Source organism: Nematolebias whitei, chromosome 3, assembly GCF_014905685.2.
Source record: "Nematolebias whitei isolate Nwh7 chromosome 3, NemWhi1, whole genome shotgun sequence".
NCBI lineage: Eukaryota > Metazoa > Chordata > Actinopteri > Cyprinodontiformes > Rivulidae > Nematolebias > Nematolebias whitei.
In genome coordinates, this window is record NC_056500.1 from 32,254,982 (window position 1) to 32,272,668 (window position 17,687).

Sequence of the window (17,687 nt, forward strand, 5' to 3'; positions counted from 1 at the left end):
CCTGATCTGACCCTGATGACCTCAAATCTATCAGATGGACAGGGACTGTTATTTCATTGATCTGAATACAGTCTGAGCCATCTGATGACTTTCTTTCTTGAATTAATCAAGCAGAAAAGACAATTCTCTATGATCATCACTGTTTACAAATGTTTGATAATCAAATGGTGTTAGTTCACTCAATGTTACAGGTTGAAAAGAACTACTCATTTTTATTTCACATAAACAGTAAGTAATGATTTTTATTCCTCATTCAAAGAAGAAATCAGGTTAATATGCATTTCTTGATTTTCTGTCTGAAATGAGCTAAGTTTTGTAAGTATGTGAAAGGTCGGTTTTCGGTCAACTAAAATGTTTACCGAGAAAGATGTCATGTTTAAACTTTTTCAGAAGATTACCAAGAGTTGACTCCATGAAGTCTGCTTTTCTGCAATAATCTCTCTGTCAGTTGTTGAACAATCTCATTCTCTGACCTTGGCTTAGATAACATCTTACGTCACAAAAACACACCTCTTTCTGGTCCATCCACGAATCAGAAAGCTCTCAAGTGAACCCGGAAGTCAACCCATTTAAAATGTGGCAACTTCCCAGTTCATGTTAGAATGGAAAAGAATTCGGGAGATGAAGAACTAGAGAGTTGCTGGAGTTGAAAGATTCTGTTAGAGTCTGAGAAGTTCTGAAGAATGAAAGGAGTTCAGAGTTCTTGGGTGCAAACGCATTCAAGATGTTCCAGAGACGTTTTGGGATTATAATTTCTGTTTGAAAACCACGTACGACTCTCTGAGGGTTTGGTAGTCCTCACGGAGACGCTGAAAAGAGTCAGAAAGGAACCTGCTCCGACGCTGATAATATCATCAACAGGTAGATGGTTCTATTTTCGACCAAGTGTACCGTGGGCAAGCTGATATCTGATGGAGCGTGCACGTTCTGGTCAAACAGATTAATTCCCTCACATATTTCTCTGTAAGATAAATCTCCATTTCATCTTAAAACTCTCCTCTCTCTCATAAAATCAGTACAGATATTTTAGAAATATCTGAAGCAAAGTCCTCAATTACTACCGAGTGATTGAAGTTTGTTATTTGTGAAACTTGTCTGTTATTATTTTCATATTTTGCCAAATTAATGTAAATGTTTGATGTTAAACTTTGATTCTGAAAATAAATGACCGCATTCATTTTGATGGGTCAAAGATAAATAAACGTCTCTCGTTACATTTCTGTTAAATTCAATGTACGACATTACACAGTCAGAAAGATGAGGAACTCGTGAATATTGTATGCATATATATCTCATATATTGTCATACTACAACTAGTGGCACGTACCTACGTGACTACTACAGCAGTTTTAGGAGTTATATTTTGTCATTTTTCAACAATGGACTCAGCATGAGCAGAAGATGAGACAGAAGACCATGGAGAATGTTGTTTTTCACACAAGGCAGCTGATGGCTCCATATGAGCTAATAGAAATTCGTGTTTGTTTACCCTGCTCTATACTCCACTTCCTGTTTGTGGAGTGGGGCCCGGTCTGTTTACATTCACACTGTACTCGAAACGCGCTGGAGTTCTCTTCTACCCGACCGAGACCTAGGTTTTAGCCTGGGCCAGAGTTCGCCTTTTTGTTCCGTGACTGAGTTTGATGGCGTGTTCACACTTCCCCAAATGAACCGGACTTTCTAGGAAAACAAGCTAGAGTTCGATTAAAGCGGACTAAACAGGGCTGGTGTGAATGCACCTTTAACCCCCAGCTGCTCCCTGGGTGCTTTAGATGGCAGCCTGCTCTACATGGGCGCTAATGGCAAATGGTACAATATGAATTTCCTCTATGTATATTAACAGCCTATAGTGTGGGGGAGTGGTGGCGCAGAGGTTAGAGAAGGTGGGCTTGTGGTCGGAATATCGCAGGTTCAAGCCCCGGTACCGACAACATCAAAAATGTGGGTGGGATAGGTGAAGTACCCACACCTGCCCCCACCCTCATTCGTCCCACTCTGGGCCCTTGAGCAAGCCCCTTAACCCCCACCATCTGCTCCTTCGGGTGTCCTAGATAGCAGCTCTCTGCTCCACACAGAGGGCTGTGGTAGATCGGTGGTCTGTGGTTGCGTCAGGAAGGGCATCCGGCATAAAAATAATTGCCAAGTCTTCGTGCGACTTAGTTCGCTGTGGTGACCCCTAACGCAGGGAGCAGCCGAAAGAAGAAAATAAATATATATATTAACAGACTATAGTAAAATAAAATAATTAAAGATCCATCATTAATGGAGAACATTGGTTATTAGTGACAAACCACAGTCAGCTACCTCCATGCCCTCTCTAAGTGCAGCATACATCTCCACTTTGGCCTTCCTCTTTAACTTCCCTGGCAGCTGCCTTTCTAACATCTGGCCTCTCTAACTTTGTTTTAATTTGTGCTGTACCTCTGAACCTCATTCCTTCGAGAAACGAATGAAATACTCCAGCTGACTTGGGGGGAGAGTGTTTGCCTCAGGAGGAAGTGTTCAATTATCTGGGTGTCTTGTTCATGAGTGATGGTAGGATGGAGCACAAGACGGTTTAATGGATTGGGGCCTCGTCTGCAGTAATGAGAGCATTGCTTCGGTTTGTCATGGTGAAGAGAGAGCTGAGTTGAAAAGCAAAGCTCTCGATTTACTGGTCTGTCTACGTTCCAACCCTTACCTATGGTCATGAGGTTGGGATCATAATCAAAAGAAGGAGATCCCGGATACAAGCGGCCGAAATGGGCTTATTTCACAGGGTGGCCGGGATCAGCCTTAGAGATGGGATGAGGAGCTCCGTCATCCGGGGGAAGCTCGGAGTAGAGCCACTGCTTCTCCACGTTGAAAGAAGTCAGTTGAGGTGGTTCAAGCATCTGGTTAGGATTCCTCATGGATGCCTCCTTTTAAATGGACTGTACTTATACAGCACCTTTCTATCTTATTTCAAGATACTCAAAGCTCTTTACAACAATCTGTGTCATCATTTACCCATTCATACAGCACTCTACAAGAGCTCTACAAAGCTAATTGAACAAATCATTGTAAAGAGACTAATTAGTGCTTTAGATCACATTCATACACTGATGGGACACACAACAGAGGCTATGAGGGGTTCAGTGTCTTGCCCAGGGACACTTCAGCATGTGACTGCTGGTGGATTTGAACCCCCAACTCTTGCATTGGAGGACGACTGCTCTAACTACTCAGCCACAGCCGGGGTTTTCCAGGTACGTCCCACTGGTAGGAGGCCTTGGGGAAGACCGAGAAAACTGTGGCATGATTGTGGTCTTCTGTGGTCTGTGAATGCCTTGGGGTCCCCCAGAACGAACTGGAAAGTGTCGCTGAAGAGAAGAATGTCTGGGTTTCTCTCCTGGACCTGTTGCCTCCACGACCCAATTACAGATAAGCAGTAGAAGATGGATGTATGTATGACTGATGATCTGAAGATCCTAATCTTATCCATGTTCAAACAACTACTTTTAGCATTTTGCTACTGTAGCATGAAGAAGACCTTCTTTTTTACATCTGACCTAAAATCACATTTTAGTGACAGTTCAAGTTTATTCTATTTAAAATTCATTATAACCTGAATAAGTCCTGGTTAGTCAGAGTCAGAGTCAGAGTTTCTTTATTGTCATTCGCACCTCATGTGGTACATGTGGTGGAGCGAAATTATGTACACAAGGTCCCAGTTACATCCAACAATAAAATGTATAAGAAAAACAATAATAACATCTAAGATATGAACTAAGAAAAACATCAACTAAATATACACTAAGCACTCATAACATAAAACATTGAACATCAGCACAAACATGAACATGAGTCTGTGAGCAGATGTGCACGCATGAACACATCAACATTGAAACAGATCAGCAGCAACATGAAACAGATCAGCAGCAACATGATATGGTTTTTCACAGTGATTATTCTAGTTAGAGAGTCATGAGTCTAACAGCCTCAGGGTAGAAGCTGTTCCTCAGTCTAGTGGTTCTAGACTTAATGCTCCTTAACCTCCTTCCTGAGGGGAGTGGGGCAAAAAGTGTGTGTGCTGGGTGAGTGGGGTCCTTCATGATGCAGGTGGCCCTCTTCCTGCATCTAGAGGTGTAGATGTCTGTGATGGTGGGGAGGCTGATTCCGACAGATTTCTGTGCAGCCTTCACCACTCTCTGCAAAGCTTTTCTTTCTGCAGCTGTGCAGCCTCCATGCCACACATTGATGCTCGAGCACAGGATGCTCTCCACTGCACACCTGTAGAAGGAGGTGAGGACTGAGCTTCCCAGACCAGCTCGCCTCAGCCGTCTGAGGAAGTAGAGTCTCTGATGAGCTTTCTTGATCAGGTTGGTGGTGTTGTTGCTCCAGCTGAGGTTGTCATTCATGTGTACACCCAAGTACTTGTAGCTGGAGACCACTTCCACCGCAGATCCTCTTATGTTCAGGGGGGTGTAGATGTTTTTGTTCCTTCTGAAGTCCACAATCATCTCCTTTGTCTTCTTCACATTGATGTGAAGGTTATTCTCTTTGTACCAGCTCTCCAGGTGTTCCACCTCTTGCCTGTAGCTGGACTCATCATTGTTTGTGATGCATCCCACCACCGCTGTATCATCTGCAAACTTTACAATGTGACAGCCTGGATGGGTAGCTGCACAATCATATGTGAGCAGAGTAAACAGAAGGGGGCTCAACACACATCCCTGAGGAGAGCCAGTGCTGAGGGTTATGGTGGAGGAGGAGAGGTTGTGGATCCTCACTAACTGTGGTCTGTTTGTTAAAAAGTCTAGTACCCAGTTGCAGATGGAGGGGCTTAGTCCTAGTGTGGATAGTTTGTCCATCAGGGTTTGGGGGATCATGGTGTTGAAGGCGGATGTGAAGTCCACAAAGAGCATACGGACGTAAGAGTTTTTCTGCTCCAGGTGGTTGAGCGCAGTGTGGACCACAGAGGAGATTGCATCCTCTGTTGATCGGTTCTCACGGTATGCGTACTGATGAGGGTCCTCGTTGATGTTGATGGTTGTTTTGATGCGAGTCATGACCAGTTTTTCAAAGCATTTAGCGACTATCGGGGTGAGGGCCACTGGCCGATAGTCATTCAGACCAGTCACTGTAGAGCTTTTTGGGACTGGGATGATGGTGGCAGTCTTCAGGCAGGTGGGAACTGTCTCCAGGGTAAGTGAGGTGTTAAAGATGTCTGCCAGCACCTCACAGAGCTGATCAGCACATTCCTTCAACACTTTTCCAGGGATGTTGTCTGGACCAGTTGCCTTGTGCAGATTAATCCTCTTCAAGGTACTCCTTACTTCTGCTGAGGTCACGCTGAGATGCTCTTCATCCGGTGGTGAGGTGAGTCTGGTGCTGGGTGGTCTGTTCGGGTCTTCAAAGCGTGCATAGAATTTGTTGAGGGCATCAGGCAGAGATGGGTCTTTGGGGCATTGTTCACTCCTTCCTTTATAATCTGTTATGCACTTAATGCCCCTCCACATACTCCGAGGGTCTTGTGAGATGAATTGACCCTCGATCTTCTGTACATATGTGCCCTTGGCCCTCTTAATACCAGCAACCAGCTCTTTTCTTGTCCTACTCAGCTCCTCTGAGTTTCCAGACCTGAAGGCAGTGTTCCTGGCTTCCAGCAGGGTACGCACCTCTGCATTCAGCCAAGGTTTTCTGTTTGGGTAGCTTTTAACATTTCTGATAGTGGAGACGGTGTCAGTACATGTACTAATGTAACCCAGAACTGAGGATGTGTATTGGTCAAGATCAAGCGATCCTCCATTTTCAGCAGCTTCTCTGAAAACCTGCCAGTCTGTTCGGTCAAAACAATCTCTCAGTATGGGGCCACTGTCCTGGATCCAGCATTTAACTTTCTTTTGTACCGGTCTGGAGCGTCTCAGCGGGGGCATGTAAGCAGGAGCCAGGAAGATTGAGATGTGGTCTGACAGTCCTAGGTGGGGGCGAGGTTCGGCTTTGTATGCATCTTTTACGTTCGTGTAAACACGGTCCAGCGTCTTGTCTCCACGTGTCGGAATCGTCACATGCTGATTAAAGCTTGGGAGACAGTCCTTTAGATTCACGTGGTTAAAGTCTCCGGCTCCCACGTAAAGAGCCTCGGGGTGTTTGTTTTGCAGCGAGCTGATGATATCATGAAGCTCCTGCAGTGATTCATTAGCATTAGCGTCCGGAGGATTGTAAACAACTGTGATAAAAGTCACTGTGAACTCTCGGGGTAGATAATGTGGCCGGCATTTCACTGTTATTTGCTCCAAAGCCTTCGAGCATGAGCCATTTACAACAGTACAGTTGGTGCACCAACTTTTACTCACGTAAATGCACACTCCACTTCCCTGTGATTTCCCCGTTAGCTCGCTGCAGCGGTCCGCTCGAAAAAAAAGTCTGTCATCCAGCTGGAAGACTGTATCCAGCGTTTCGCTTGTAATCCACATTTCCGTGAGGCAAAGCACTGCACACTTCTTCATCTCTTCTGAGGCGCCCGCTCTCAGACGAAGTAAATCCATCTTGTTGTCCAACGAGCGGACATTCGACAGAAAGAGAGATGGCATGGGGAGTTTACCGGCTTTAGCGTTAGCTCGTAGCCTCACCATAACCCCCGCCCGGCATCCTCTCCTCTTAAGCCGGGAGCAGCACTTCCTCTTCTGCCCGCTGGAACGCCTCTGCTGCAGCTTCCAGGTAGATGACTTTAAGATCTGCATTCTGCCGAGCTTAGCTTTGAGTTTGTTGCTGATTTCTGCTATATTTCGTGGCAAATCCGCTCCTATTCTCATCAGTTCGGTTCGGCTATAGTTCACACGCATAAATCGCGCGGAGTCAGGCACAGAGTCAATATCAAAACTTCTAAAAACTGGGATGGTACCGGGAGCCTGTGAAGCTGCAACTGCTCTGAGCGCGGCCATCTTGGTTATTTTGCACATGTATCATTCATGGACAACTAATTAGATTCAGATAGATTTAGATTAAGTGACTGAATGTTCTTTTACGCTTTAGGAAAAAATAGCACACTATTCATGATATGAAGTTTTTTTTCTCAGTGTGAAGTCTTTAGAATTATGAATAATTTTGATCATTATCTGTGCCATTTATTTAATGCAATTATTCTATTGCAAATTTATTCATCTGCTTTTGTGTTTCAGAATATGTGACACATTTTGAACAGGTGAAAATAAACTGATCATGTCAGGGAAGCCTAGCAAACTCCTTGTCCTTTAAAACATTTAGTTGAGCTAATAACAGGCTGAACGCTGGGCCTTCATGCACTTTTAACAGGCACTCAGTTCTTGTTTCCCCATTCCCTGACACGTCAATTGTTTTCATCTTAGTAAACCTGAACAATGAAAACAGAGAAGGAAAACTCCCACTGGCATTTTCCTGCATTTAGCTTTTAGAAAATGTTTTTTTTTTTTTCCTTTATATAGGGTTTTGCTTTTTTAAACTTTGATGACAAATTACAATTATGACATATTTTGTGTTTTTGTTTTAACAAATTGATGTAGATATTTTTTACAACTTATGACAAAAACCCTTGTTCAACCTGGTTTATTGCATCAGCAGCCATGAATAAGCTCAAATCAAATGCACATCTGGATTATTGTCCAGTGTATCAACTGGCTATCTAATTTAACCAAGACCAGTTTTTATAAATGAAATGTCTTGAATTACCTTTTTCATCTCTGCCAGGTATACATCAATAAAATCTCGAGGATCATCCGGGTTCCACTCCTCCTGGTGTTTCTCTATTTCCTTCATTAAAAAGGAGAGGATCTCCCTATAGTTAAAGTGGACTGCCTGGTGGGGTCCTGGCAGGTACGTCATTAACCCAGGAAAGACATCATACAGCTGTTTGATGGGATCAAAGCTCAGGTTAGTTGGAGACAAACAAAATTGACTATTTTTATCCATAAAAACACCACAAAAAAATTACCTGAGTCTGAAGAGAGCCAGAGAGCACAATGGCTTCATTGTCCAACTCCAGAACTTTGCGAAAACTTGGATCAGAGTATTCAAATCGATGCCCAAAGACCACAGAGCAGATGATGTTACCCACTGCATTTTTCATCATGTAGTGGGGGTTGAATGGTCTTCCTAGAAATTTTGGGAACTAAATTTAATCAGTGAATTTAATGAGACAAATAAAAAAATTTAATAGCTTCAAGAACCATTTACTTGCCTTGTTCCTCTTCAAAGGCCTCACAAAGAAAGTTGCACTCCACTTCAATGTATTTTTCTAGACTCTTCTGGCCCTCTCCAAAATAACGCAGATGACTGCTGGCAAACTTCCTCTGCTTCTTCCATAAGTAACCATTGCTCAAAGCGATACCTGCGAGAATGTAAATTCAAGTTTTAAAAGAACATTTTATGTAAATATCCTTGCATGAATATTCTGAATAAATTACAGGTCTTCTATTGTCTCTCTAATATCTGCTGTGCTGGTTTAGGATGAAGGACATCCTTGTGCAGATTTCAAACTGAACATATTCTGGGATGATCCCTCATCACTAAATAAAAACAAATATTTTCTTCAACTGAGAAAAGACTTAAAGCAGTCACAGAGTTCATGCTTGCATGTTCACTCACTCACCAAGGCCCTTGAAGATTACATGGAAAAGAGGAACAATAGGTCGGTCGACAAAGCTGTCCAGCTGATTAACGAGGGCCTCTTTGACCATCTTGTACCCTGAAATAAATACAAATCTTGTGCTTCCTTTCCTCAGGCTAAACACAGGGCCGTACTCCTTTGCAAGCTGCATTTGGGAGGGAAAAGTTTGATCTTATGGGAGGAAATATTTGATAGAGATGTAAGTATTCTAAGAAAAACAAAACCATAATAAACTAAAACAATTAGATTTTATGAAACTGATGAGTCTTATTCATAATTATAATGATTTACAGTAGATGTTACACACATTAACCACTTTCCTTTTTCACCTCACCTTCTCCATAGATTTAAAATCAACTGCAGTGAAGACGTTGCCTAGAAAAGGCACACCCCAGGGTCCAGGGGGGAAGTTGCGAGGCCTCCAGTTTTTCACCATATCAATAGAAACCAGCAGCAGAAATGTCAACAGAAGCCAACTAGTGAAGTCAATTTGATCAAAAAGGCCTTGAAAAATCATGATGAAAAAGTTTTACAAAAGGGCCATCAAAGAAGTAACACTCGAGTTGTGTCCAGCTGGCAGGCAGCGCCGCAGAGTTTGCAACTAACAGGGAGAAGAGTGCACAGCTAGAAAAAAAAACACACACAGCTAGAAAAAAAAGCTCTGGAATGTTAATGAAAATGTGAATGGACTCTTGGGACTTTTGAAAAGAAAAACAAGGCCAGAGTTGGCAGTGTTTCAGCTGTCTGCTTACAGTATACTGTGTAAAGGACACAAGAAGCAGGTTCTGTTTTAAACAAAGCAGACACTCGTCTCCTACTTTTTTAAAAATAAAATCTGCATTAAATAACAAAACCATCTGAATAAATGTTGAGGCTTTCAATAGGATGATTTACTGCAGCGCATCTGCAAACCCACTGAGGAACTGATCATACTTCTGTTTCAACTGGACATTTTACATCATAATAATTTTGCAGCAACACTTTAAAACAAAGGGTTTATAATGTTGCATTCACATAAACCCATCAATCCTGTTAGAATTCAACTCTATTTGCTCAAAGGACTATCTGCAACACGCAGGATAATTGTTTCACCTTTCCACAATACTCACAAAACATCATAACCATTCTTTGTTTTTCTGAGGTCCTAAATTCATTCTTAATTAGCCCAAGTTTATGAATCTGGTGCAAACCCTCCTCTTTTTTCAAAACAGTAAGAGCTTCATTAATCAATCAATCATTCATCAATATTATTATCCTCCAAACACTGATGGACAAACTACTCACACTAGGACTAAGCCCCTCCATTTGCTACTGGGACCTAGACTTCTTAACAAACAGACCACAGTCTGTGAGGATCCACAACTTCTCCTCCTCCACCATAACCCTCAGCACTGGCTCTCCTCAGGGCTGTGTGTTGAGTCCCCTCCTGTTCACTATGCTCACATATGATTGTGCACCTATCCATCCAGGCTGTCACATTGTAAAGTTTGCAGATGATACAGTGGTGGTGGGATGCATCACAAACAACGATGAGTCCAGCTACAACTAGGAGGTAGAAAACCTGGAGAGCTGGTGCAATAACCTTCACATATATGTGAAGAAGATGAAGGAGATGGTTGTGGATTTCAGAAGAAACAAACACACCTATGACACCCCCCAACCCCCTCGAACATTGGAGGATCTGCGGTGGAAGTGGTCTCCAGCTACAAGTACTTGGGTGTACACCTGAATGACAACCTCAGCTGGAGCAACAACACCACCAGCCTGATCAAGAAAGCTCATCAGAGACTCTACTTCCTCAAGCGGCTGAGACGAGCTGGTCTGGGAAGCTCAGTCCTCACCTCCTTCTACAGGTGTGCAGTGGAGAGCATCCTGTGCTCCAACATCAACGTGTGGCATGGAGGCTGCACAGCTGCAGAAAGAAAAGCTTTGCAGAGAGTGGTGAAGGCTACACAGAAGTCTGTTTGGAGTCAGTCTCCCCACCATCACAGACATTTACACCTCTAGATGCAGGAAGAGGGCCACCTGCATCATGAAGGACCCCACTCACCCAGCACACACACTTTTTGCCCCGCTCCCCTCAAGAAGGAGGTTAAGGAGCATTAAGTGTAGAATCACTAGACTGAGGAACAGCTTCTACCCTGAGGCTGTTAGACTCATGAATCTCTAACCAGAATAATCACTGTGAAAAATCACATCATGTTGCTGCTGATCTGTTTCATGTTGCTGTGTTCGTTCATGCTCATCACACAGACTCATGTTCGTGCTGCTGTTCGATGTAATGTTTTTATACTATTAGTGCTTAGTGTATTATTTAGTTGATGTTTTTCTTAGTTCATATCTTAGATCTTATTACTGTTTTTCTTTTACATTTTAATACTTTTATTGGATGTAACTAGGACCCTGTGTACACAATTTCCTTCCACCACATGTACCACATGTGATGTGTATGACACATAAAGAAACTTGAATCCTTGAATCCTTTTTGAGAGTGCTTTTGGTATTAACCTAAAAACACATGCGTGTAGAGTATCATAATCAGTTGTTTAAATGTTAGGTGCATAAAAAATAAAAATTAAGAAGGAAGACTTTGGGAGTTTGGGGTCTGGATTTTAATCATCTTTATTGCCATTTTTTGTTATCAGTTTTAAACTTTCAATCATTAATTTAGTATTTACTGACATGTTAAACAGTAACAGTCAACTTTTATTTGACATTTTGCACAAATAACATTGATCTTTGAACACAGAACACGGAGACAATGTGCATGCGCACAAGTGTGGTTTTTTTCAAAGCCAGGTGCACATTGCACCTCATTATGCGATAAGTCACATGGCAGAGCTGAAACTGTAGCAGTGTTGCTAAACCAGAACATGGAGGCAGTATACACTATTCTGGGCTTGGAGTTTTTAGATGCTCGAAGTATTTTAATATTTGTATGTATCTTTCTGCTGATCAACAACATTTTGAAGAACAGAAAACCAAAAAACTTTCCTCCAGGACCTCAGTCTCTTCCTTTTATTGGAGATCTTCATCGCATCAAGCCTTCCAGACTCCACCTGCAGTTAGTAGAGGTACAGGAGTACTTAAATCCCAACAAGTCTCACAATTATATCTGTTATAATCCACTTGTATTAGTTTTATCGATTTTTTTTTCCTTCTCGTAATTTGTTTTTTGAATATAAATTCAGATAATTAACTATAAGGTTAATATTGTAAATTCTGACATGATATCAAAAAGAGCTGTGGTTCAGGCAATTTGACAAAGATAACAGAAGGCATTATATAAAGGGACATCGACTGGACTTACATCTGTTACTGCAATAAACACTGTACACAGTTTACATAGGTCAAAGCAAAGATATTTATTGTTTTCCTATATATATATATATAAATAGAGAGAAAAATAAAAGAGCGTCGTGTAGGGAATATATATATATATAAGGTTGTAAAATTGCAACAGCAGGGAAAAAGTAGATAATTATACCGGTTATAAAACTTATATTATGTTATATAACTTACTGGTCCGTAATAATGGGTTTGTGTTTTGTGTAATGCCTCTTTATACAAAATTCTAAATTTATTTTGATGGCATTTGATACCATAATTTATTAAAATTGCAGTATAATATTCTTGTCATAAAAACTGCTTAAAGTTTTACAGATTTCATAGTAATAAGACCCAAAAAACCACAAACGGAATACATGTAAGTATTATGAAAGAGGATTTAATTAGAAAGGTATTGGAATGAATCATGGCCATGAATTGTCACTTTATTGTAGTGGAGGAGGTTGTAGGCCTGAATGATCCTAGGCGCTATATCCCAAGGCAGATTGGTCCTGGCTGACAGGCCAGACAAGGAATGATTAAGAGCATTCAGATAGACAGATGACAAGAAGGATCTGATATGCAACCTGCATAAATAAAGGTTAAATGAATCACCTGGAGGCCCTACCCGAAAGCCAGGCCTGTATGAGTGCTTGGTGATCCACACCACTGGAAACTCACTATGGGGCTGATTGGGCTCAGCCCAAATGAGCTACATGAGTCCACCTTAGTGTGGGCCTATCACCTGCAGGAGGGACCATACGAGTCGGTTGCATACTGGTAGTGGGTAGTAGCCTAAGGCAGGAGCATAGTCAGTCTGACCCTGGCTTACCAGAGCTGCTCTTGTATAGACTAGATATAGTTGGGCTCCTCTTGATAAATGGCATAGACTCTGAAAACAATGTCCTTGAAAGTGGCTGGACCTTGTTCCGCTCTGGAGCTGCTAGGCTGTTGTGGGTCTACTTATAGTCTGGTTTAGTGCCTGTTTGTTGGAGTTTTCCCCAGTAGATGAGAGGGCAGCTTTCCTACACCTTAAGGCAGGGAGATGGGATATAAATGTTGTTTGCGTCTACGTATTAAACAACAGTTCTGAGTGGACTTATGTGCTATGGTTTGTCCATGACAAACACCATGTTTGAACACGGGGGTGTCCAAAAGTGCACATGGCACCAGGACACTCTAAGTATTATAAGTAAATATTGACTTTGTAGTCATGTCATCTGATCTGTGGCCACATGTTTAGGACACTCAGGTAAGGTGACCAGATTTCTGAAGTGAAATCTGGGGACATTTCCAGCTCGGAACCCAAAAACGACAACATTTTATCAAGATGAAATGAAAAACGGGGACATTTACAGTTTCATTTATTTTTACATATTTATTCATGTAACTTTTATGGACAAATTAGTCCGTTTCAGTATAGTGTTTCTTTGTGTAGCCAGGTGTTGGAGGAAGTATTGTTTGGGGACTCAGGATTTCATCCCTGCTATTTGCAGATAATGTGGTCCTATTGGTGTCATTATGCCCTGATCTCAAGCTCTCTCTGGAGTGGTTTGCAGCCAAGTGTAAAGTGGCCTGGATGAGGATCAGCATCTATAAATCTTAGATCATGGTCTCAGCCTCAGTTGGAAAAGGGTGGATTGCCCTCTCCAGGTTGGGAGGGAGGTGCTGCCTCAAGAGAAAGAGTTCGCACATCTCAGAGTTTTGTTCATGAGTGAGGGAAATATAGAATGTGAGATCAACAGATGGATTATTGTAGCTTCTACAGTACTGCGGACACTGAGCTGGTCTGTTGTGATGAAGAAAGAACTGAGCTGCAAGGCAAAGCTCTCTGTTTACTGGTCAGTCTACATTCGTACCCTCACCTATGAAACTTTGGATAATGACCAAAAGAATGGGATTGCAAATACAGGTGGTCAAAATATGTTTTCTCTATAGCGTAGCTGGACTCTCTTAATGATAGGGGGAGAAGTTCAGTTAACCAGAAGAGACTTGGAGTAGAGTCTCTGCATCTCTATATCAAGCAGAATCAGATATAGTGGTTCTGGCATTTGGCAAGGATGTCCCCTAAACACCTCCCTAGGGAAGTTTTTTGGGCATATATGACTGGGATGAGACCCAGGGAAAACCCAGGACACACTGGAGAGACTCGGCTGGCCTGGGAATGCATTGGAATCCTCCCAGATGAACTAAAGAGATGGCTGTGGAAAGAGATGTGTAGACTTCCCTGCTCAAGCTGTCCCCACAATCCGACTCTGGAACAAGTGGAACATAATGTTTGGATGAATGGATGATATAGGAAGAAAAAAGAGTGATCATCTGTGGAAACAATAACAGGAGCAGGGGTTAACTGATTCTGTCAGGGGAATGAGCCAATAATTAGTTCAGAAAACTTTCAACAACAATGTCTGTTGTTACTGCTCTTAATTGTTGTGTTTTCAGGTTCCAAGGAAAGGGAAGGAAAGGATGGTTTTAGAGGTCCAGGTGAGGTGAGTATGAATGGCAGATAAGAGTGGGAAGGCTGGACAGATAGGAATGGGATTAAAGCCAAGCAAACTTCTCCTGTGTGCACCAGAAGGGATATCCTGGAGCTGGGTCCACTCAAGGAGGATATGGAATCAAATTCATGTTTGAGACAATGTTTTAAGTTGACAACTGCAAGACCAGGACACTGCCCAGGGAGGCATTAGAATACAAAGGAATCTGCAGACAGGTAAGGTACGTATTAGTACACAACCTTTTTCTTCTAAGACAACACATCGGCAAACTTCTTTTTTCCCTCAGCAATAAATAGAAGGGTGGCCTGGGTCTCCTGCCAGAACCTCCTGTTGTTGTTGTTCGTGATGCTGAATGGATGGAACGGAGAGCTCGTTAACATGGAGAAGAGTGTTTAGGGGATTTTAGGAATAATATAGTTACCATCGGGGTGGGCTGAACTGGTGAAAAAGTTCAAGGATATGCCAGACCAAGGATGGATTAGAAATGGGCAGAGACTGAAGTTGGTCAGAGGCTTCTGTTCTGGGTGCATGTAGGGCAGGCTGAGAAATATTCCTTTAGATTCGGTATCAAAGTAGGCCACCAGAATGTTTTCTGGATAAAATTTAGGGTGTGGTTGACCCCTGGATGGCAGAAAAACCTTGAGTTATGTGGTCACTGCAACGCCCGAGATCTAGCAGCTGCTGGTACGTTAGGAGAATCGGTGCCTGAATTGGTTGGTTCACTGTTCTGAGTTCTGTAAAGGATGTTCTCAATTTCCTATGTGATGAATACAAGTAGACAGCAGTATGTTTGAGGGGGACTCTGGCATTTCTGATTCTTCAAACTTTTGGGAGAGAGAATCAGGTTTTTTGTCTTGAGAGCCTTGTCGATATGTGGAAGTGATTCCCTGTGAATCACTGGTGCAGTGGTTAAAAAGATTTTACCCATTTTTGAGAAAGTCCAAAGCTGGCTTTCTTTGTTTCTTTGAGTTTGATTTTATATAAGGAATTTAGATGCCTGACAACTACGGCCATCATTCCAGGATTTCTGATTTTATAAGGCTGTTAGATGACAGGCGTTTTTTTCTTTAGTGAACATGTCTGGTAAGTGCTAGTAACACTCAGCATTTAAACCAGCCACCTCCAGTCCAGCAAGTGTGAAAGCAACTAAATCATCAAACATTGCTCAGCATTTGTTTTTCAGATACTTCATGTGGAGCAATCCTCCATTTGTCTCATAGGTTAAATTGTAGTTTAAACATTGTCATTCTCACTGTAGTTGGTGTGTCCATTTTATTCATGCCATCAATTAATCTCATTAAGTTACAACAGCTTAAAAACAAAGAGTTTTGCAAAGTGTTCACGCAATAGTTTATTTTTTTTTGCCAGTGCATATCCATGTTTATGATTCATGTTTTGACAGGTATGTAAAATTTCCCTTGCCTGCCCTCAGGTGAACTGTTCCAAAAAGTATAAGCTATCAGTTTTATTAGTTCTGTCTTCTGTGTATGTTCAAACACTCTGATTTACATTTTAAATTCCAGAAGATTTCCATCAAATAGTGTAATGTAGCTGGTAAAGACATTAAATGCTGTTGCTGAAGAAGGGCTTCTGCAATGTAGTTATGTTGCTGCATTATGCTGTGTAGATATTGGATGTGAGGGTTGTGAAAAATCCACAGGTAGTTGTATTGAAGGAGCATATTCTGTTCTGTGCAAATTTGGGTTTGCAAGTTGATAGTCAACATTGATGTGGCTTTCCTGACTTTCTTTAGTTTAAGCCTTTCACTTGATTCCTTAGGGCGTTCACCAATTACAGCTGGAAAGGTTTGTGTAATTTTTCTTTTTGTTAATGTATGCCCTGAGAGAACTTCATGCTCCTTTGTCATAGCATTTTGAGATTTTAAACTTGACAGTGATCTAGATTTATGCTTAAAATAACTATAAACCAATAATAAATTTAAAATATTCTGAATCTGATAAACTGCAAGCCACTGAAGGCACCTTCAAAAATATTTACAAACAGTGCAAAAATCTGATATATTTGAGTAAGTTCTTAAAAAGTAGAGAAAGTGAAATAACTAGGGTTTATTTTAAGCTCTAAACACTACAAGTGTAAACAAACAAACAAAAACATAGATGGGGATTTTTAAACTTCTATTTTTCACTTCTCTGATCACAAAATTGCCTTATGTGAAGCCAGTACAAAAGCATTTTAAAGTTAGTCATGGACTTTATAATACAGGCAATTATTATTGGCACAATTTAGTGTGTGTGTAATGTAAGAACATACATTTTTGTACAAGTTATATTCCTCTGAAATTTATGGTGACATTTGTGGCAGCTGTAGGTAATTTAAGGAATTTGCAGAAGAAAGTTATTTTCTGTTCTTTACTAATCTGGTGTCTGTGTTCAGTTTTCAGAGAAATATGGAGACATTTTCAGTCTTCATCTCTTTGGTGAAAGAGCTGTGATCATAAATGGCTACAAAAATGTGAAAGAGGCCCTGGTCGAACAAGGAGAGGACTTCATTGATCGTCCTGCCATTCCACTGTTTTCAGAAATTTTTAAGAACAAAGGTATTCATTCTTTTGTTTTGTTTGAAAAGTTACTTTTCATTGTTGTTAGTATATCAGTATTTGCCTTAATTCCCCCCACACAAGGTCTTGTGATGTCTAATGGTTATCCATGGAAGACTCAGAGGAGGTTTGCACTTCACACGCTTAGAAACTTTGGCTTGGGCAAGAGAGACTTGGCACTTTACATCCAGCAGGAGTGCCAGTACCTCACAGAGGCTTTTACTGAACAGCAAGGTATAAAATATTGTTTAAACATTTACCTAAAAGTACTGCAATCAATGCATCTTTAACTTTTCTTGTATTTTTTTTAATTAAATTTAATTAATCTGTGGTTTTTACTTGGCAGGTATGCCTTTTAATGCACAATCACTTATAAACAACGCTGTGTCCAACATCATCTGTTGTTTGGTGTTTGGGAGTCGATTTGATTACAAAGACGAGAAGTACAAGACTATTCTTCAATACTTCAATGAAATAATCCTCTTACAAGGAGGTTTGTCTGTGCAGGTTAGTCTGTATTCAAAATATTGTACCATATCTTATCTGTATTAGACTAAACTAGTCCTTACATAGATTTTGTGTTTTGCACTTGTATGTATATTGTTATTTGCATACATATAGTTAACATGTACTGTATATGTATGTATGTATGTATATATATATATATATATATATATATATATATATATATATATATATA

At 41.2% G+C, this 17,687-nt stretch overlaps 1 protein-coding gene across 1 annotated transcript in view; it reads left to right on the top strand.

Moving 5' to 3' along the window:
* The first annotated feature begins 11,472 nt into the window (after positions 1 to 11,472).
* The window catches only part of LOC119430737 (cytochrome P450 2J2), a 14,551-nt gene continuing 8,336 nt past the window's right edge, over positions 11,473 to 17,687 (top strand). The window contains exons 1-4 of the mRNA XM_037698211.1: positions 11,473 to 11,679; positions 16,825 to 16,987; positions 17,072 to 17,221; positions 17,334 to 17,494. Of these exons, the coding sequence (XP_037554139.1) occupies positions 11,479 to 11,679; positions 16,825 to 16,987; positions 17,072 to 17,221; positions 17,334 to 17,494 (675 nt within the window). The 5' untranslated portion in view covers positions 11,473 to 11,478. The remainder of the gene's footprint in view (positions 11,680 to 16,824; positions 16,988 to 17,071; positions 17,222 to 17,333; positions 17,495 to 17,687) is intronic.